This window comes from Oncorhynchus tshawytscha, unplaced genomic scaffold, assembly GCF_018296145.1.
Source record: "Oncorhynchus tshawytscha isolate Ot180627B unplaced genomic scaffold, Otsh_v2.0 Un_contig_4953_pilon_pilon, whole genome shotgun sequence".
Lineage (NCBI taxonomy): Eukaryota > Metazoa > Chordata > Actinopteri > Salmoniformes > Salmonidae > Oncorhynchus > Oncorhynchus tshawytscha.
Genome location: NW_024609610.1, coordinates 138190 through 160856, shown reverse-complemented (window position 1 = coordinate 160856; position 22667 = coordinate 138190). Strand labels below are relative to the sequence as shown.

The window sequence follows — 22667 nt, the reverse complement described above, 5'->3', positions numbered from 1 at the left end:
GACAAGCCACACCCACCAGAGAAGCTCCACCCCTCAGAAGGCCTCCACCAGTAAAAAGGGACCTGATCCGAAGTGGTATGTCGAACTATATAGTAGAGTATCATTCTGTCTTCTCCCTTCTGATGTGATTGTAGGAGACATACAGTTGAAGTCAGAAGTTTACATACACCTTAGTCTAATACATTTAAACTCAGTTTTTCACAATTCCTGACATTTAATCTTAGAAAAAATTCCTTGTCTTAGGTCAGTTAGGATCACCACTTTATTTTAAGAATGTGAAATGTCAGAATAATAGTAGAGTGATTTATTTCTGCTTTTATTTCTTTCAGCATATTTCCAGTGGGTCAGAAGTTTACATACACTTCATTAGTATTTGGTAGCATTGCCTAAATTGTTTAACTTGGGTCAAATGTTTCGGGTAGCCTTCCACAAGCTTCCCACAATAAGTTGGGTGAATTCTGGCCCATTCCTCCTGACAGAGCTGGTGTAACTGAGTCAGGTTTGTAGGCCTCCTTGCTCGCACAAGCTTTTTCAGTTCTGGCCACAAATTTTCAATAGGATTGAGGTCAGGGCTTTGTGATGGCCACTCCAATACCTTGACTTTGTTGTCCTTAAGCCATTTTGCCACAACTTTGGAAGTATGCTTGGGGTCATTGTCCATTAGGAAGACCCATTTGCGACCAAGCTTTAACTTCCTGACTGATGTCCTGAGATGTTGCTTCAATATATCCACATAATTTTCTTTCCTCATGATGCCACCTATTTTGTGAAGTGCACCATTCCTTCCTGCAACAAAGCACCCCCACAACATGATGCTGCCACCCCCGTGCTTCACGATTGGGATGGTGTTCTTTGGCTTGCAAGCCTCCCCCTTTTTCCTCCAAACATAACGATGGTCATTATGGCCAAACAGTTCTATTTTTGTTTCATCAGACCAGAGGACATGTCTCCAAAAAGTACGATCTTTGTCCCCATGTACAGTTACAAACCGTAGTCTGGCTTTTTTATGGTGGTTTTGGAGCAGTGGCTTCTTTCTTGCTGAGCGTCCTATCAGGTTATGTTGATATAGGACTTGTTTTACTGTGGATATAGAAACTTTTGTACCTGTTTCCTCCAGCATCTTCACAAGGTCCTTTGCTGTTGTTCTGGGATTGATTTGTACTTTTTGCACCAAAGTACGTTCATCTCTAGGAGACAGAATGCGTCTCCTTCCTGAGCAGTATGATGGCTGCATGGTCCCATGGTGTTTATACTTACGTGCTATTGTTTGTACAGATGAACATGGTAACTTCAGGCATTTGGAAATTGCTCCCAAGGATGAACCAGAGATCTACAATTTATTTTCTGAAGTCTTGGGTGATTTATTTTGATTTTCCCATGATGTCAAGGAAAGAGGCACATAGTTTGAAGGTAGGCCTTGAAATACATCCACAGGTACACCTCCAATTGACTCAAATGATGTCAATCAGCCTATCAGAAGCTTCTAAAGCCATGACATTTTCTGGAATTTTCCAAGCTGTTTAAAAGGCCCAGTCAACTCAGTGTATGTAGACTCCTGACCCACTGGAATTGTGATACAGTGAAATAATCTGTAAACAATCGTTGGAAAAATGACTTGTCACATAAAGTAGATGTCCTAACCGACTTGCCAAAACTATAGTTTGTGGAGTGGTTGACAAACAAGTTTTAATGACTCCAACCTGAGTGTATGGTAACTTCCGACTGAATGGTTATGTATTTCAGCCATAGAGGATGTTGAAGATCACAGCTGATCGACTTTCTCTCTTTTATAATGGTGATGTCATCTGCAGGAAGCAGCTATTCAGTGTTGCTAAGGAATCCAAGGATAGGTGGAGTGATGAAGAGGATTTATTTGACTCCCCTCACAAAGACAGTAATTATGATTCAAAACTATATAATGTTTATTACTAGTGATTTACTATGGAGTTCTGACATCTGTCTTTGTGTAGGTTCTGAGGACAACGCCAGTACTACTGGAGGAGGCAGGAAGAAGGTGAGTTTAGGTTCTGAAGACAGAACTACCGGAGGAGACAGGAAGAGGGTGAGTTTAGGTTCTGGAGACAGAACTACCGAAGGAGGCAGGAAGAGGGTGAGTTTAGGTTCTGGAGACAGGAAGAGGGTGAGTTTAGGTTCTGGAGACAGAACTACCAGAGGAGACAGGAAGAGGGTGAGTTTAGGTTCTGGATACAACAGAACTACTGGAGGAGACAGGAAGAGGGTGAGTTTAGGTTCTGGATACAACAGAACTACTGGAGGAGGCAGGAAGAGGGTGAGTTTAGGTTCTGGAGACAGAACTACCGGAGGAGACAGGAAGAGGGTGAGTTTAGGTTCTGGATACAACAGAACTACCGGAGGAGGCAGGAAGAGGGTGAGTTTAGGTTCTGGATACAAAAGAACTACTGGAGGAGACAGGGTGAGTTTAGGTTCTGGAGACAACTACCGGAGGAGAGTGAGTTTAGGTTCTGGATACAACAGAACTACCGGAGGAGACCAGGTTCTGGAGACAGTGTGTTAACCCTAAGCGTTGTCCCCTACAGTGTGTTTACTATGTTAACCCTAAGTGTTGTCCCCTGCAGTGTGTTTACTATGTGTACCCTAAGTGTTGTCCCCTACAGTGTGTTAACCCTAAGTGTTGTCCCCTGCAGTGTGTTAACCCTAAGTGTTGTCCCCTACAGTGTGTTTACAATGTTAACACTAAGTGTTGTCCCCTACAGTGTGTTAACCCTAAGTGTTGTCCCCTACAGTGTGTTTACTATGTTTACCCTAAGTGTTGTCTCCTACAGTGTGTTTACCCTAAGTGTTGTCCCCTGCAGTGTGTTTACTATGTTTACCCTAAGTGTTGTCCCCTGCAGTGTGTTAATCCTAAGTGTTGTCCCCTACAGTGTGTTAACCCTAAGTGTTGTCCCCTACAGTGTGTTTACAATGTTAACCCTGAGTGTTGTCCCCTGCAGTGTGTTTACAATGTTAACCCCAAGTGTTGTCCCCTACAGTGTGTTAACCCTAAGTGTTGTCCCCTACAGTGTGTTTACTATGTTTACCCTGTGTTGTCCCCTGCAGTGTGTTTACAATGTTAACCCCAAGTGTTGTCCCCTACAGTGTGTTAACCCTAAGTGTTGTCCCCTGCAGTGTTTACTATGTTAACCCTGAGTGTTGTCCCCTACATTGTGTTTACTATGTTAACCCTAAGTGTTGTCCCCTACAGTGTGTTTACTATGTTAACCCTAAGTGTTGTCCCCCACAGTATGTTTACTATGTTTACCTAAGTGTTGTCCCCTGCACTATGTTTACCCTAAGTGTTGTCCCCTACAGTGTGTTTACTATGTTTACCCTAAGTGTTGTCTCCTACAGTGTGTTTACCCTAAGTGTTGTCCCCTGCAGTGTGTTTACTATGTTTACCCTAAGTGTTGTCCCCTGCAGTGTGTTTACCCTAAGTGTTGTCTCCTATGTTTACCCTAAGTGTTGTCCCCTACAGTGTGTTTACTATACCTTGCGTGTTCTGTTGTGTCCCTCCTGTAGATGTGGACAGCAGAGGAGACGGAGTGGGTGAAGGAGGGAGTGAGGCGCTACGGAGAGGGGAACTGGTCCAGAGTAAAGTCCTCTTTCCCCTTCTTGGGCCGAACCGCCGTGAACATCAAGGATCGGTGGAGAACCATGAAGAAACTCAAGTTGGTCTGAGGGGACCAAAGCGTCTAACTTGTCCAATAAGAAATTAGATTTTTAGTTTACATTTACTACGGGGTGCAGTAACGAATGCAGTAACGAATTCGAACGCTGGAGGGCCTCGGAGCTACGCAAGACAATGATGACGTTATCCAGTTGAGACGTTTCCTTTCCACCAAGGATACATGTTTGCCCGTCGCACATCTGTCAACAGGAAGCTGAAGACGGGCAGAGGGCCTTTGGACTAAGATACATGTTGATTCTGCCATTTTTGTTTTAGACATGTTTATAGAAGTATTTTATCACTTGTCTTTCTTGGTAAAATAAAGACTTCTCTTCTACTGACTGGCCTAACGGTTACCACAGGACTGGTTTCTACTGACTGGCCTAACGGTTACCACAGGACTGGTTTCTACTGACTGGCCTAACGGTTACCACAGGACTGGTTTCTACTGACTGGCCTAACGGTTACCACAGGACTGGTTTCTACTGACTGGCTTAACGGTTACCACAGGACTGGCTTCACGTTTACCACAGGACTGGCTTCACGTTTACCACAGGACTGGCCTAATGTTTACCACAGGACTGGCTTCACGTTTACCACAGGACTGGCCTAACGGTTACCACAGGACTGGCTTCTACTGACTGGCCTAATGTTTACCACAGGACTGGTTTCTACTGACTGGCCTAATGTTTACCACAGGACTGGTTTCTACTGACTGGCCTAACGGTTACCACAGGACTGGCCTAATGTTTACCACAGGACTGGTTTCTACTGACTGGCCTAATGTTTACCACAGGACTGGTTTCTACTGACTGGCCTAACGGTTACCACAGGACTGGCCTAACGGTTACCACAGGACTGGCCTAATGTTTACCACAGGACTGGCCTAATGGACTTTACCACAGGACTGGCTTCTACTGACTGGCCTAACGGTTACCACAGGACTGGCTTCTACTGACTGGCCTAACGGTTACCACAGGACTGGCTTAACGGTTACCACAGGACTGGCTTCTACTGACTGGTCAGCTTACAGCATTGAATAATAGCCACAGGAAATACATGCTATATTTAAGTGTTAGTAACAGATCCAACATTTATTCATTTTGTTGGGAGGAGAAAAACATTTCAGTATACCAAAACAGTTTTAATTTTATGCTGATGGAATTAACTGCTTAAACCAGAGAACCATACAGATTATGAATATTACATAAAACCTCATATTCAATTTACAAAAACATTTATTTAGATTGGCTGAGTGATACACATTCATAATTCATAGTGACAGGGATGTTGGGTAGCTGAATGTAAATCACTCAGCCATAGTGACAGGGATGTTGGGTAGATGAATGTAAATCACTCAGCCATAGTGACAGGGATGTTGGTAGCTGACAGCTTGATGAAACCATCCAGATCATCATTGGCCCCTTGGTAAATTAGAGGGAAATACACAATCATATCCTGAAGACCAGGGTCTCCCCAAACCTCTCAGGGACCATCAGACGTGTCACATAGCTGTACCTCCCAACCCTCTAGGGTGGTCCGAGGAGAGGAAGTACTACTGTGTATAATTGATAGTCCAGTTTGTAGGGTGGTCCCCGAGGAGAGGAAGTACTACTGTGTATAACTGATAGTCCAGTTTGACGACTCCTTATGTGAGCGTGTCCTCAGACCTGATGAACTCTCCGATGTCTGCCTGGTGGAACACAACGATGGACATGGGGTCCACTCTTCTGCACTCCTGGGTGGACTTGGCTGCCACTCCAAAACCCTGCAGGAAGACCAGAGGGGCGTGTTCAAACCTGCACGTCACGGTTACCTAGGAGTTACTTTGGTTACTGGTGCTTTAGATATTAGCTTGTCTGAAAGGTTGTCAAGCGATCACTATCCAACAGAGATGCTGTGTAGAACTGACAACATGGGTCGGTTTACCACACAGATTAAGTCAAGTCCTGGACCAAAAAGCATTTAATGGAGATTCTCCATTAGTCTGACTAGTTAAACTCTGGGAAAGCTGCCCTATGTGTTGACTGAAGTGATTGGATAATGACTGAAGGGAGGGCTACATGTTGACTGAAGGGAGGGCTACATGTTGACTGAAGTGATTGGATAATGACTGAAGGGAGGGCTACATGTTGACTGAAGGGAGGGCTACATGTTGACTGAAGGGAGGGCTACATGACTGATTTGATAATGACTGGAGGGAGGACTATATGTTGACTGAAGTGATTGGATAATGGACAGTATGTGAAGAGGGAGGGCTATATGTTGACTGATTTGATTGGATAATGGACAGTATGTGAAGAGGGAGGGCTATATGTTGACTGAAGTGATTTGATAATGTACAGTATGTGAAGAGGGAGGGCTATATGTTGACTGAAGTGACTGGATAATGGATGTACAGTATGAAGAGGGAGGGCTATATGTTGACTGATTAGATAGGATAATGACTGGAGAGAGGGCTATATGTTGACTGATTAGATTGGATAATGGATGTACAGTATGTGAAGAGGGAGGGCTATATGTTGACTGAAGTGATTGGATAATGTACAGTATGTGAAGAGGGAGGGCTATATGTTGACTTGATTGGATAATGTACAGTATGTGAAGGGGGAGGGCCAACTCACCAGTGGTACGTCTGCCATGGAATACACCACCACACCCTGGTATTGGTTGGTGTTCTCTGTGATCCTCCCCAGACCAGACTTCAACACATGGTTCCCATAGAGGAAGGACTGCTCCTGCCCGGGCTTAACCCACACCTTGAACTGATCACACAGAGGGTTCAGTTACTCAGACCATAGCTCCATTATTACAGGACTACCAATGTCTTAACTGAGATCCTGTCGTTTGAGAGAGATATTGATGTTCATTTTAAAGCTTACGCAAATATGATTATCGAACTAAACCTCTAGTTTCACCTGGCTGTCGTCAGAGTCATTTTGGAGCGGCAGGTAGCCTACTGGTTAGAGCATTGGGCCAGTAACCGAAAGGTTGCTGGAACGAATCCCTGGGCTTACAAGGTCAAAAAAATAGCGAATCTTCTGCCCCTGAACAAGGCAATTAAGCCAATGTTCCCCAGTAGGCCATCATTGTAAATAAGAATTTGTTCTTATCCGACTTGCCTAGTGACATTTTTAAAAATGTTACAATATCTACACTTCTAAGTGTAGATTATACACAGTGAGAGGTCAGAGGGCCTCCACTTCCTGCTTCTTGTTTACCTTCTAACATGGCTGTGGTTATCATTATACATAGTGACATGTGAGAGGTCAGAGGGCCTCCACTTCCTGCTTCTTGTTTACCTTCTAACATGGCTGTGGTTATCATTATACATAGTGACATGTGAGAGGTCAGAGGGCCTCCACTTCCTGCTTCTTGTTTACCTTCTAACATGGCTGTGGTTATCATTATACATAGTGACATGTGAGAGGTCAGAGGGCCTCCACTTCCTGCTTCTTGTTTACCTTCTAACATGGCTGTGGTTATCATTATACATAGTGACATGTGAGAGGTCAGAGGGCCTCCACTTCCTGCTTCTTGTTTACCTTCTAACATGGCTGTGGTTATCATTATACATAGTGACATGTGAGAGGTCAGAGGGCCTCCACTTCCTGCTTCTTGTTTACCTTCTAACATGGCTGTGGTTATCATTATACATAGTGACATGTGAGAGGTCAGAGGGCCTCCACTTCCTGCTTCTTGTTTACCTTGGCATATGGTGCCAGAAAGTCCAGTGCTGTGATGTGCAGGCGGAACTTAATGGTCTTGGTGAACTTCCCAAAGCAGGTGCCCACCGACACCAACTTACCACGGGAGATGTTGGTAGCCAACTTCAGAATTGTCTCACTGATACAAAAAAAAAGTGACAATATCTTAACTACCCAAAGAGATGATCATGAAGTAACCTGCTTTACAATATCCATAGGTAATATTTAACAATAACAGCAGCTCTGTAGCGTCGTTTACCTGATGTAATATACACGGTCATTGTGAAGTCTGAAGCAATATGTCCCATCGGGTCGATCCACCAGGTGTTTGATGTTCTCACCAATGCTGTGGACAGACAAGAGGAAGGTGTCACACATTGTCAATGTAGATTCAGAGAATTTCAGACTATTTCAAATCACGTGTCATCAACACAGACGACGTATTAGCCAGCTTGCTGAGAAGCATAACTAGGTGCAGGTTAAAGACTCATCATGAGCATAGCACCAAAGAGACTGGATATAGACTGGTGTTTATCAACCCTGTGCACTAACTAGCAGGCAAAACTACACGAGTTTGGTTGATCAAGCATGGAGCGAGTCTGAACAGCCATAACAGTTTCAAAATAACGTCAACCTCGTCTTTCAAGATCACATGTCAATACTCACTATTTGGAGAGTTTCTCAAACATCGTTTTTGTCTCGTCGTCTGTTAAAGGCCTCATTTTGTTAAAGGATTCGCTAATTTCCTTCCAATATTGTGCCCACTGAATGTAGCTTGATAAACGCTACAGCGTGGGGATAGTGAGCGGAAATTCATGTGCAGGAAAACGGAAGTGGATGTAATAGTGACGTCAAAATCATGCGCCTGTTGATGTTGTGCTCTTGCGTTTACGAGCGACTAGAATTTTAGCTAAATTGCGAATTAAATTGCCATTTAAAAGACATCAGACGCTCGCATTGTATTTTAACGAGCTGTTTCGGTACTCCCGTGTAAAGGCCGGAAATAGGAGGAGGTAAGACTAACATTCAGATGAACTGTTGAAGTGACAGCTTTCCAATATGACAGCTGTGGACGTGGAAGATGAGAGTATTCTGGCTTCAATATTTAAAGACAGCTTTCCAGACAACTGGAGAGACAACCCCGACTTCGCAGCCTACTTGTCCGAGCTCAGTTCATATGGCGTGGAGAAATTAAACCGTGAACCGGAGCGGCTGGCGGAGGAGAGGGCGCAGATACTGCAGCAGACCCGGGAGCTCGCCTTCTCCAACTACAAGACGTTCATCCGCACCGCGGACTGCACGGAGGAGATTTACCGCGACTTTGGCCGTGTGGAAAGCAGTGTTTCCAAACTCCTCGACAAGTTGCCCAGCTTCGGGGAAAAATGCAGGTTAGTGGGAAAAGTTAGACAATTACTCTCTGTCGTTTTGACATGTCATTTACGTGATTTAAAAAAATATATTATATTTTTTTTAGGCAAGTCAGTTAAGAATAAATTCTTATTTTCAATGACAGCCTAGGAACAGTGGGTTAACTGCCTGTTCAGGGGCAGAACGACAGATTGGTACCTTGTCAGCTCGGGGGCTTGAACTTGCAACCTTCCGGTTACTAGTCCAACGCTCTAATGGGGGATTCTGTCAGGGGGGAGATTTTCGGCACAACACCGGCAAACCGTGCCAACATATCCTCCAAACACCGGTTTCGTGGGCATTATCACTTCTATACAACATATTCAAATCATATTTTCAGAAAACTGTATTTTAATGAATTTATTTATACTATTTCATCCTTCCACAATATAAAGTCCCGACACATCTAGGGTTGTTACCCAGCTGGCTGGTCGTTCATTCTGTCAGCTCGGCCAATTCGCGGCCAGAATAACAACAAAGTAGCTGCATTTGTTTCATCTGTTATCCATAATAATGATCTAATGAGGCGTGATTTCACCTGACATAGAAAATATGTTCTCTGGTCAGGACACTGTTGTTCAGAGGAGCTAGTCAACAACACATCTAACACAATCACCTCAAACTGAGGCTGGAAAGACTGAAAACGAGATGTACCAAACTATGTTTGACCTATTTTCTATTGATAGTTCTTTGTCTAACGTTATATCCATAAACATGATCCTGATTCATTATTTGAACTGGCTGAGAAAAGCTGCCTGTCTCATCCCATAAGGCAACAGCTGGAGAACCAATTTGAATATTGAGACATTGTTGCAAATGTCGGAGGAGATGGACAACAAGGTTTATACAAATCTCCTCTGTTGAAAACTAAATGTTAGTCTAAAACAAATGTGAGATAATGTCTCAATGTTTTTTATATATCAAGGCTCACGTCCATCCAGAACAAACAAACAGTCTGGTACCGGGCTCACGTCCATCTAGAACAAACAAACGGACTGGTACCGGGCTCACGTCCATCCAGAACAAACAAACGGACCGGTACCGGGCTCACGTCCATCCAGAACAAACAAACGGACCGGTACCGGGCTCACGTCCATCCAGAACAAACAAACGGACCGGTACCGGGCTCAGAACGGACCGGTCCATCCAGAACAAACGAACGGACCGGGTACCGGGCTCACCGGGCTCACGTCCATCCAGAACAAACGAACGGACCGGTACCGGGCTCACGTCCATCCAGAACAAACACACTAGATCTCATTGAATGTTACTGTTCCATGAACTGTTATAATACTGTTATGAACTGTTGACATGATGAATAACCTGTTGGGCTCATGTCTATCCTCTCCTTTAGGGGTTTTGTGAAGGAGGCGGAGGACATCGGGGCGAGCCGGCGGATGAACAGCCTGACTCTGAACCGTCACACAGAGATCCTGGAGATCTTAGAGATCCCTCAGCTGATGGACACCTGCGTCCGGAATGGTTACTACGAGGAGGCTCTGGAGCTGGCAGCGTACGTCAAGAGACTGGAGAAGAAGCACTCGTCTCTACCTGTCATCCAGGTATTAATGCTACCAACTACCACATCCTGTTTGCACAGCTAGGAGTTACAGATCGTACCACTTCCTGTTTACACAGCTAGGAGTTACAGATCGTACCACTTCCTGTTTACACAGCTAGGAGTTACAGATCGTACCACTTCCTGTTTACACAGCTAGGAGTTACAGATCGTACCGCTTCCTGTTTACACAGCTAGGAGGTACATATCGTGTTTACCGCTTCAGATCTGTTTACACAGCTAGGAGGTACAGATCGTACCACTTCCTGTTTACACAGCCAGGCGTTACAGATCGTACCACTTCCTGTTTACACAGCCAGGAGTTACAGATCGTACCACTTCCTGTTTACACAGCCAGGAGTTACAGATCGTACCACTTCCTGTTTACACAGCCAGGAGGTACAGATCGTACCACTTCCTGTTTACACAGCTAGGGGAGGTACAGATCGTACCACTTCCTGTTTACACAGCTAGGAGTTACAGATCGTACCACTTCCTGTTTACACAGCTAGGAGGTACAGATCGTACCACTTCCTGTTTACACAGCCAGGAGGTACAGATCGTACCACTTCCTGTTTACACAGCCAGGAGGTACAGATCGTACCACTTCCTGTTTACACAGCTAGGAGGTACAGATCGTACCACTTCCTGTTTACACAGCCAGGAGGTACAGATCGTACCACTTCCTGTTTACACAGCTAGGAGTTACAGATCGTACTACTTCCTGTTTACACAGCCAGGAGGTACAGATCGTACCACTTCATATTATATTAATTTTGTCAACACACAGTCTGACAAACTGTGGTAGATCTAGAAATACCTCATCTTAATACTGTAACAGAGTGTGAATCCCTGACCTCTGCTGTAACAGTGTGATTCCCTGACCTGTAACAGTGTGATTCCCTGACCCGTAACAGTGTGATTCCCTGACCTCTACTGTAACAGTGTGATTCCCTGACCTGTAACAGTGTGATTCCCTGACCTCTACTGTAACAGTGTGATTCCCTGACCTGTAACAGTGTGATTCCCTGACCTGTAACAGTGTGATTCCCAGACCTCTACTGTAACAGTGTGATTCCCTGACCTCTACTGTAACAGTGTGATTCCCTGACCTGTAAGTGTGATTCCCTGACCTGTAACAGTGTGATTCCCTGACCTCTACTGTAACAGCGTGATTCCCTGACCTGTAACAGTGTGATTCCCTGACCTCTACTGTAACAGAGTGTGATTCCCTGACCTCTACTGTAACAGAGTGTGATTCCCTGACCTCTACTGTAACAGAGTGTGATTCCCTGACCTCTACTGTAACAGAGTGTGATTCCCTGACCTCTACTGTAACAGTGATTCCCTGACCTCTACTGTAACAGAGTGTGATTCCCTGACCTGTAACAGTGTGATTCCCTGACCTGTAACAGTGTGATTCCCTGACCTGTAACAGTGTGATTCCCTGACCTGTAACAGTGTGATTCCCTGACCTGTAACAGTGTGATTCCCTGACCTCTACTGTAACAGTGTGATTCCCTGACCTGTAAGAGTGTGATTCCCTGACCTCTACTGTAACAGAGTGTGATTCCCTGACCTCTACTGTAACAGAGTATGATTCCCTGACCTCTACTGTAACAGAGTATGATTCCCTGACCAGTAACAGTGTGATTCCCTGACCTGTAACAGTGTGATTCCCTGACCTGTAACAGTGTGATTCCCTGACCTGTAACAGTGTGATTCCCTGACCTCTACTGTAACAGAGTGTGATTCCCTGACCTGTAACAGAGTGTGATTCCCTGACCTCTACTGTAACAGAGTGTGATTCCCTGACCTCTACTGTAACAGTGTGATTCCCTGACCTCTACTGTAACAGAGTGTGATTCCCTGACCTCTACTGTAACAGTGATTCCCTGACCTCTACTGTAACAGTGTGATTCCCTGACCTGTAACAGTGTGATTCCCTGACCTCTACTGTAACAGTGTGATTCCCTGACCTGTAACAGTGTGATTCCCTGACCTGTAACAGTGTGATTCCCTGACCTGTAACAGTGTGATTCCCTGACCTGTAACAGTGTGATTCCCTGACCTCTACTGTAACAGTGTGATTCCCTGACCTGTAAGAGTGTGATTCCCTGACCTCTACTGTAACAGAGTGTGATTCCCTGACCTCTACTGTAACAGAGTGTGATTCCCTGACCTGTAACAGTGTGATTCCCTGACCTGTAACAGTGTGATTCCCTGACCTCTACTGTAACAGAGTGTGATTCCCTGACCTGTAACAGAGTGTGATTCCCTGACCTGTAACAGTGATGATGTAACAGTGTGATTCCTGTACTCTACTGTAACAGTGTGATTCCCTGACCTCTACTGTAACAGTGTGATTCCCTGACCTGTAACAGTGTGATTCCCTGACCTGTAACAGTGTGATTCCCTGACCTGTAACAGTGTGATTCCCTGACCTGTAACAGTGTGATTCCCTGACCTGTAACAGTGTGATTCCCTGACCTGTAACAGAGTGTGATTCCCTGACCTGTAACAGAGTGTGATTCCCTGACCTCTACTGTAACAGTGTGTGATTCCCTGACCTGTAACAGTGTGATTCCCTGACCTGTAAGTGTGATTCCCTGTACTGTAACAATGTGATTCCCTGACCTCTACTGTAACAGTGTGATTCCCTGACCTCTACTGTAACAGTGTGATTCCCTGACCTTTACTGTAACAATGTGATTCCCTGACCTCTACTGTAACAGTGTGATTCCCTGACCTGTAACAGAGTGTGATTCCCTGACCTCTACTGTAACAATGTGATTCCCTGACCTCTACTGTAACAATGTGATTCCCTGACCTGTAACAATGTGATTCCCTGACCTGTAACAATGTGATTCCCTGACCTGTAACAGTGTGATTCCCTGACCTGTAACAGTGTGATTCCCTGACCTGTAACAGAATGTGATTCCCTGACCTGTAACAGAGTGTGATTCCCTGACCTCTACTGTAACAATGTGATTCCCTGACCTCTACTGTAACAATGTGATTCCCTGACCTGTAACAGTGTGATTCCCTGACCTGTAACAGTGTGATTCCCTGACTCTACTGTAACAGTGTGATTCCCTGACCTGTAACAGTGTGATTCCCTGACCTCTACTGTAACAGTGTGATTCCCTGACCTGTAACAGAGTGTGATTCCCTGACCTCTACTGTAACAGTGTGATTCCCTGACCTGTAACAGTGTGACTGTAACAGTGTGATTCCCTGACCTGTAACAGTGTGATTCCCTGACCTGTAACAGTGTGATTCCCTGACCTGTAACAGAGTGTGATTTCCTGACCTCTACTGTAACAGTGTGATTCCCTGACCTGTAAGTGTGATTCCCTGACCTCTACTGTAACAGTGTGATTCCCTGACCTCTACTGTAACAATGTGATTCCCTGACCTCTACTGTAACAATGTGATTCCCTGACCTCTACTGTAACAATGTGATTCCCTGACCTGTAACAGTGTGATTCCCTGACCTGTAACAGTGTGATTCCCTGACCTGTAACAGTGTGATTCCCTGACCTGTAACAGTGTGATTCCCTGACCTCTACTGTAACAGTGTGATTCCCTGACCTCTACTGTAACAGAGTGTGATTCCCTGACCTGTAACAGTGTGATTCCCTGACCTCTACTGTAACAGAGTGTGATTCCCTGACCTGTAACAGTGTGATTCCCTGACCTGTAACAGTGTGATTCCCTGACCTCGACTGTAACGTGGCCTGTGTCTCTTCTTCAGGGCATCGTTCACGAGGTGCGTCAGTCGGCTCAGCTCATGCTGAACCAGCTGTTGCAACAGCTTCGTAGCAACTCCCAGCTTCCTGTGTGCCTGCGTGTGATTGGCTACCTACGCAGGATGGACGTGTTCACGGAGGCGGAGCTACGGGTCAAGTTCCTGCAGGCGCGGGGCAGCTGGCTCCATTCCATCCTGTCCACTGTCCCTGATGAGGACCCTTACTGCCACATCACCAAGACCATCGAGGCCTGTCGCGTGTGTAACCTGGCTTCTGTTATCTAGCAGTGGAATGAAGGACCCAGGAAACAGGACTTTTAATTCTCTGACATTTGTCTTCCTCTGTTCCAGGTACATCTGTTTGACATCATCACCCAGTACAGAGCCATCTTCTCTGACGAGGACCCCCTGCTGTCTCCCGGTGACATAATGCTTTATTTAATTTAAGGCTGAATTATTTGATACGATTTACATAAATATGAAGATTAAACCCAACAGGAATTATCTAAAGATGTGTTTAATATGTCCATATGTGTTCTGGAAAAGCCCGTCAGTACTGTGGATTTGGTACAGACAGGTCAATAGTCCACCTGAAGTGTCAGGTCACTGGCTGGGCAGCCTTGTGATGTACGGTGTCTGTGGTGAAAGGTGTTGAATGAGGGGGCAGCCTTGTGATGTACGGTGTCTGTGGTGAATGAGGGGGCAGCCTTGTGATGTACGGTATTGTCTATGTTGAAAGGTGTTCACGGCCAGGCGGTGAACGAGGGGGCCATCTTCCACGGCTGGGTGGTGCAGCAGGTGTCTGAGTTCCTGGTGACCCTGGACCGAGACCTCCAGAGGGGGGTGGGCGGACGCCTGGACTCCCTGCTGGGACAGTGCATGTATTTCGGCCTGTCCTTCAGCCGTGTTGGGGCAGACTTCCGCGGCCAGCTGGCCCCGATGTTCCAGCGCGTGGCGGCCGATACCTTCCGTAAAGCTGTAGAGGAAGCCATAGACAGGTTCCAGGAGGACATGAACCTGTACACTCTGATCTCTCTCCCCTCTATGCTGGGTGGGGGCTCCATGCCAGGTACCCTCCAGCCCCCCAGTACCCAGCCAGGTACCCTCCAGCCCCCCATGGCTCTGCTGGACTTCCCCCCTCTGGCCTGCTTCCTCAACAACATCTTGACGGCCTTCAACGACCTCAGGCTCTGTTGTCCCCTCGGTCTGGCCCAGCAGGTGACCAAGTACCTGGAGGACGCCCTGATGAAGGTAACCAACGCGTGTCTGTCTCTGCTAAAGTTACCATAATGACATGTCTAGGCTGTCCCATGCTCTCTAGACGCGGTAGATGGGATATCCTCTAGACGCGGTAGATGGGATGCTCTCTAGACGCGGTAGATGGGATGTCCTCTAGACGCGGTAGACGGGATGCTCTCTCTAGACGCGGTAGACGGGATGCTCTCTCTAGACGCGGTAGACGGGATGCTCTCTCTAGACGCGGTAGACGGGATGCTCTCTCTAGACGCGGTAGACGGGATGCTCTCTCTAGACGCGGTAGACGGGATGCTCTCTCTAGACGCGGTAGACGGGATGCTCTCTAGACGCGGTAGATGGGATACTCTAGACGCGGTAGATGGGATACTCTAGACGCGGTAGATGGGATGCGGTAGATGGGATGCTCTCTCTAGACGCGGTAGACGGGATGCTCTCTCTAGCGGGATGCTCTCTCTATAGACGCGGTAGACGGGATGCGCTCTCTAGACGCGCTAGACGGGATGCTCTCTAGATGCGGTAGATGGGATGCTCTCTCTAGACGGGATGCTCTCTCTATAGACGCGGTAGACGGGATGCTCTCTCTAGACGCGGTAGACGGGATGCTCTCTCTAGACGCGGTAGACGGGATGCTCTCTCTAGGCGCGGTAGACGGGATGCTCTCTCTAGGCGCGGTAGACGGGATGCTCTCTCTAGACGCGGTAGACGGGATGCTCTCTAGACGCGGTAGACGGGATGCTCTCTAGACGCGGTAGACGGGATGCTCTCTCTAGGCGCGGTAGACGGGATGCTCTCTCTAGGCGCGGTAGACGGGATGCTCTCTCTAGGCGCGGTAGACGGGATGCTCTCTCTAGGCGCGGTAGACGGGATGCTCTCTCTAGGCGCGGTAGACGGGATGCTCTCTCTAGGCGCGGTAGACGGGATGCTCTCTCTAGGCGCGGTAGACGGGATGCTCTCTAGGCGCGGTAGACGGGATGCTCTCTCTAGGCGCGGTAGACGGGATGCTCTCTCTAGGCGCGGTAGACGGGATGCTCTCTCTAGGCGCGGTAGACGGGATGCTCTCTCTAGGCGCGGTAGACGGGATGCTCTCTCTAGGCGCGGTAGACGGGATGCTCTCTCTAGGCGCGGTAGACGGGATGCTCTCTCTAGGCGCGGTAGACGGGATGCTCTCTCTAGGCGCGGTAGACGGGATGCTCTCTAGGCGCGGTAGACGGGATGCTCTCTCTAGGCGCGGTAGACGGGATGCTCTCTCTAGGCGCGGTAGACGGGATGCTCTCTCTAGGCGCGGTAGACGGGATGCTCTCTCTAGGCGCGGTAGACGGGATGCTCTCTCTAGGCGCGGTAGACGGGATGCTCTCTCTAGGCGCGGTAGACGGGATGCTCTCTCTAGGCGCGGTAGACGGGATGCTCTCTCTAGGCGCGGTAGACGGGATGCTCTCTCTAGGCGCGGTAGACGGGATGCTCTCTCTAGGCGCGGTAGACGGGATGCTCTCTCTAGGCGCGGTAGACGGGATGCTCTCTCTAGGCGCGGTAGACGGGATGCTCTCTCTAGGCGCGGTAGACGGGATGCTCTCTCTAGGCGCGGTAGACGGGATGCTCTCTCTAGGCGCGGTAGACGGGATGCTCTCTAGGCGCGGTAGACGGGATGCTCTCTCTAGGCGCGGTAGACGGGATGCTCTCTCTAGGCGCGGTAGACGGGATGCTCTCTCTAGACGCGGTAGACGGGATGCTCTCTCTAGGCGCGGTAGACGGGATGCTCTCTCTAGGCGCGGTAGACGGGATGCTCTCTAGGCGCGGTAGACGGGATGCTCTCCTAGGCGCGGTAGACGGGATGCTCTCCTAGGCGCGGTAGACGGGATGCTCTCCTAGGCGCGGTAGACGGGATGCTCTCTCTAGGCGCGGTAGACGGGATGCTCTCTCTAGGCGCGGTAGACGGGATGCTCTCTCTAGGCGCGGTAGACGGGATGCTCTCTCTAGGCGCGGTAGACGGGATGCTCTCTCTAGGCGCGGTAGACGGGATGCTCTCTCTAGGCGCGGTAGACGGGATGCTCTCTCTAGGCGCGGTAGACGGGATGCTCTCTCTAGGCGCGGTAGACGGGATGCTCTCTAGGCACGGTAGACGGGATGCTCTCTCTAGACGCGGTAGACGGGATGCTCTCTCTAGACGGGATGCTCTCTCTAGACGCGGTAGACGGGATGCTCTCTCTATAGACGCGGTAGACGGGACGCTCTCTAGATGTGGTAGATGGGATGCTCTCAAGATGGGATGCTCTCTAGGCGCGGTAGACGGGATGCTCTCTCTAGGCGCGGTAGACGGGATGCTCTCTCTAGACGCGGTAGACGGGATGCTCTCTCTAGACGCGGTAGACGGGATGCTCTCTCTAGACGCGGTAGACGGGATGCTCTCTCTAGACGCGGTAGACGGGATGCTCTCTCTAGGCTCTCTCTATAGACGCGGTAGACGGGATGCTCTCTCTATAGACGCGGTAGGCGGGACGCACTCTAGATGCGGTAGATGGGATGCTCTCTAGGCGCGGTAGACGGGATGCTCTCTCTAGGCGCGGTAGACGGGATGCTCTCTCTAGGCGCGGTAGACGGGATGCTCTCTCTAGGCGCGGTAGACGGGATGCTCTCTCTAGGCGCGGTAGACGGGATGCTCTCTCTAGACGCGGTAGACGGGATGCTCTCTCTAGACGCGGTAGACGGGATGCTCTCTCTAGACGCGGTAGACGGGATGCTCTCTCTAGACGGGATGCTGCTCTCTATAGACGCGGTAGACGGGATGCTCTCTCTATAGACGCGGTAGATGGGATGCTCTCAAGATGGGATGCTCTCTAGACGCGGTAGACGGGATCCTCTCTCTAGGCGCGGTAGACGGAATGCTCTCTCTCAGGCGCGGTAGACGGGATGCTCTCTCTAGACGCGGTAGACGGGATGCTCTCTCTAGACGCGGTAGACGGGATGCTCTCTCTAGACGCGGTAGACGGGATGCTCTCTCTAGACGCGGTAGACGGGATGCTCTCTCTAGGCGCGGTAGACGGGATGCTCTCTCTAGGCGCGGTAGACGGGATGCTCTCTCTAGGCGCGGTAGACGGGATGCTCTCTCTAGGCGCGGTAGACGGGATGCTCTCTCTAGGCGCGGTAGACGGGATGCTCTCTCTAGGCGCGGTAGACGGGATGCTCTCTAGGCGCGGTAGACGGGATGCTCTCTCTAGACGCGGTAGACGGGATGCTCTCTCTAGACGGGATGCTCTCTCTATAGACGCGGTAGACGGGATGCTCTCTCTAGACGCGGTAGACGGGATGCTCTCTCTAGACGCGGTAGACGGGATGCTCTCTCTAGACGCGATTCTCTAGACGCGGTAGACGGGATGCTCTCTCTCGACGCGGTAGATGGGATGCTCTCTCTAGACGCGGTAGACGGGATGCTCTCTAGACGCGATTCTCTCTAGACGCGGTAGACGGGATGCTTTCTCTAGACGCGGTAGACGGGATGCTCTCTCTAGACGCGATTCTCTCTAGACGCGGTAGACGGGATGCTCCCTCTAGACGCGGTAGACGGGATGCTCTCTAGACGCGGTAGACTGGATGCTCTCTCTAGACGCGGTAGACGGGATGCTCTCTCTAGACGCGGTAGACGGGATGCTCTCTCTAGACGCGGTAGACGGGATGCTCTCTCTAGACGCGGTAGAGGGGATGCTCTCTCTAGACGCGGTAGACGGGATGCTCTCTCTAGACGCGGTAGACGGGATGCTCTCTCTAGACGGGATGCTCTCTCTCTAGACGCGTAGACGGGATGCTCTCTCTAGACGCGGTAGACGGGATGCTCTCTAGACGCGGTAGACGGGATGCTCTCTCTAGACGCGGTAGACGGGATGCTCTCTCTAGACGCGGTAGACGGGATGCTCTCTCTAGACGCGGTAGACGGGATGCTCTCTCTAGACGCGGTAGACGGGATGCTCTCTCTAGACGCGGTAGACGGGATGCTCTCTAGACGCGGTAGACGGGATGCTCTCTCTAGACGCGGTAGAGGGGATGCTCTCTCTAGACGCGGTGCTCTCTCTCTAGACGCGGTAGACGGGATGCTCTCTCTAGACGGGATGCTCTCTCTCTAGACGCGGTAGACGGGATGCTCCTCTAGACGCGGTAGACGGGATGCTCTCTCTAGACGCGGTAGACGGGATGCTCTCTCTAGACGCGGTAGACGGGATGCTCTCTCTAGACGCGGTAGAGGGGATGCTCTCTCTAGACGCGGTAGACGGGATGCTCTCTCTAGACGCGGTAGACGGGATGCTCTCTCTAGACGGGATGCTCTCTCTAGACGCGGTAGACGGGATGCTCTCTCTAGACGCGGTAGACGGGATGCTCTCTCTAGACGCGGTAGACGGGATGCTCTCTCTAGACGCGGTAGACGGGATGCTCTCTCTAGACGCGATTCTCTCTAGACGCGGTAGACGGGATGCTCTCTCTCGACGCGGTAGATGGGATGCTCTCTCTAGACGCGGTAGACGGGATGATCTCTCTAGACGCGATTCTCTCTAGATGCGGTAGACGGGATGCTCTCTCTAGACGCGGTAGACGGGATGCTCTCTCTAGACGCGGTAGACGGGATGCTTTCTCTAGACGCGGTAGACGGGATGCTCTCTCTAGACGGGATGCTCTCTCTAGACGTGGTAGACGGGATGCTCTCTAGACGCGGTAGACGGGATGCTCTCTCTAGACGCGATTCTCTCTAGACGCGGTAGACGGGATGCTCTCTCTCGACGCGGTAGACGGGATGCTCTCTCTAGACGCGGTAGAAGGGATGCTCTCTCTAGACGCGGTAGACGGGATGCTCTCTCTAGACGCGGTAGACGGGATGCTTTCTCTAGACGCGGTAGACGGGATGCTCTCTCTAGACGCGGTAGACGGGATGCTCTCTCTAGACGGGATGCTCTCTAGACGCGGTAGAAGGGATGCTCTCTCTCGACGCGGTAGACGGGATGCTCTCTCTCGACGCGGTAGACGGGATGCTTTCTCTAGACGGGATGCTCTCTCTAGACGCGGTAGACGGGATGCTCTCTCTAGACGTGGTAGACGGGATGCGCTCTCTAGACGCGAAAGCCACTGTGTCGGTGACCATGGTAGAAGTTACCCTGATAGGATTATGTCACACTCCCTCAGACTCAAGACTCTTGTTGAAATTATTTCCTCTCTCTCCTCCCCAGGTCACCAAGTTGATCGTGGCGTTCCACCGGGCTGAAGAGACGGCCTTCAGCGACCGAGAGAAGGAGCTGTTTGTCCAATTCTGCTGTTCCTTCGCTGAGGACCTTGTGCCTTTCCTCAACCGTTGTCTACAGGTCCTGTTCCCCCCAGCACAGCTCTCTGTCATACTGGGTAAATACTCTGTTCCCCCCCAGCATGACAGCTCTCTGTCATACTGGGTAAATACTCTGTCCCCCCCCCAGCACGACAGCTCTCTGTCATACTGGGTAAATACTCTGCCCCCCAGCACGACAGCTCTCTGTCATACTGGGTAAATACTCTGTCCCCCCCAGCATGACAGCTCTCTGTCATACTGGGTAAATACTCTGTCCCCCCAGCACAGCTCTCTGTCATACTGGGTAAATACTCTGTCCCCCCCCAGCACAGCTCTCTGTCATACTGGGTAAATACTCTGCCCCCCCAGCACAGCTCTCTGTCATACTGGGTAAATACTCTGTCCCCCCAGCACGACAGCTCTCTGTCATACTGGGTAAATACTCTGTCCCCCCCCAGCACGACAGCTCTCTGTCATACTGGGTAAATACTCTGTCCCCCCCCAGCATGACAGCTCTCTGTCATACTGGGTAAATACTCTGTCCCCCCCCAGCATGACAGCTCTCTGTCATACTGGGTAAATACTCTGTTCCCCCAGCACAGCTCTCTGTCATACTGGGTAAATACTCTGTCCCCCCCAGCACAGCTCTCTGTCATACTGGGTAAATACTCTGTCCCCCCAGCATGACAGCTCTCTGTCATACTGGGTAAATACTCTCTCCCCCAGCATGACAGCTCTCTGTCATACTGGGTAAATACTCTGTTCCCCCCCAGCACAGCTCTCTGTCATACTGGGTAAATACTCTGTCCCCCCAGCATGACAGCTCTCTGTCATACTGGGTAAATACTCTCTCCCCCCAGCATGACAGCTCTCTGTCATACTGGGTAAATACTCTGTTCCCCCCCCAGCACAGCTCTCTGTCATACTGGGTAAATACTCTGTCCCCCCCCCAGCACAGCTCTCTGTCATACTGGGTAAATGCTGAAGACTAGAAGATGACAGAGGATATCCACAGTAATGACCTCTGTAATAATGTGAAACATGGTTTTTGTCCTCCAGGTGTCCCTCCAACTCAAGTCCACCAGTACAGCGGTCTGGGTTGTATCGATGTGAGTCCAGTCCTGGAGCCTCTGGCGTTTGTTCTTCCCAAGAGGGAGACGGTGACTCCGGTGGGAGAAGACCTCAGTGTTGAGCTGGACGGTCTCACCACAGCTGATCCTCAACCAACACTTCCTGTTGACAACCTGGGACTTCCTGATCCTGAACCAATAGCAGGCCCGGAACCTATTGAGGATCTCATGGTCTCATCCACCATATCTACTGAGTTTGTGTCCGAGACAGGTCTGACCTCTGACCCTGAACTGGAAGCCATTTTGAACGACCCGAACCCTGTACTGGACGACCCAGAGAGACCAAGGGCTGACAGCCACCGCGAAGTACAGGAAGACCCTGAGTTGGAGGCCATACTGAATCCCCCAAAGCCTGTACTGACCGCCCCAGAACATAACCCAGTCCTAGAGCCTGTACTGACAGCCCCAGAACATAACCCAGTCCTAGAGCCTGTACTGACCTCCCCAGAACATAACCCAGTCCTAGAGCCTGTACTGACCGCCCCAGAACATAACCCAGTCCTAGAGCCTGTACTGACCGCCCCAGAACATAACCCAGTCCTAGAGCCTGTACTGACCGCCCCAGAACATAACCCAGTCCTAGAGCCAGAGCTAGACAGTGAGCCATCAGAGCCTGAGGTAAACCCAGAGGTAGCAGAGTTAACTCTCAGGAGTGTTGGCAAGGTAAACGAACAATAGCCTTGAATTAATGTTTTGAATCTCAGCTAGTGTGCATTTTTACTAGTTAATTTACCATTTTCAGGAATGCTTTAGCTTGTATATACTGCCATCTAATCTGGGTTTGACACTGTGGTAACTGGACTATGTAATACATTTAAACTAGTTTCTTTCTACTGTAAGATGGATCTTCATTATTAAAATATATCCACAACAGAG

At 49.4% G+C, this 22667-nt stretch overlaps 2 protein-coding genes across 4 annotated transcripts; one reads left to right on the top strand and one right to left on the bottom strand.

The window, feature by feature from the left end:
- Positions 1 to 4752: 4752 nt before the first annotated feature.
- LOC112241642 (60S ribosome subunit biogenesis protein NIP7 homolog) lies at positions 4753 to 8220 on the bottom strand. Its single transcript, XM_042316260.1, has 5 exons — positions 8059 to 8220; positions 7652 to 7738; positions 7393 to 7531; positions 6310 to 6450; positions 4753 to 5453 (listed from the first exon to the last, which is right to left on the bottom strand). The coding sequence occupies exons 1-5, from the start codon at positions 8112 to 8114 to the stop codon at positions 5334 to 5336; spliced, it is 543 nt and encodes a 180-aa protein (XP_042172194.1). The 5' UTR covers positions 8115 to 8220; the 3' UTR covers positions 4753 to 5333.
- Positions 8221 to 8255: 35 nt separating this feature from the next.
- Positions 8256 to 22664, top strand: LOC112241646 (conserved oligomeric Golgi complex subunit 8). 3 transcript variants are annotated; one of them, XM_042316256.1, is made up of 8 exons: positions 8256 to 8780; positions 10154 to 10361; positions 14115 to 14366; positions 14460 to 14529; positions 14848 to 15359; positions 20570 to 20738; positions 21721 to 22164; positions 22243 to 22664. In XM_042316256.1, the coding sequence occupies exons 1-8, from the start codon at positions 8452 to 8454 to the stop codon at positions 22467 to 22469; spliced, it is 2211 nt and encodes a 736-aa protein (XP_042172190.1). In that variant the 5' UTR covers positions 8256 to 8451; the 3' UTR covers positions 22470 to 22664. The 3 variants fall into 3 exon arrangements, with proteins under 3 accessions (XP_042172190.1, XP_042172189.1, XP_042172188.1); XM_042316255.1 differs by having other exon boundaries at positions 21721 to 22320; positions 22360 to 22664; XM_042316254.1 differs by having other exon boundaries at positions 21721 to 22664.
- Positions 22665 to 22667: the final 3 nt, after the last annotated feature.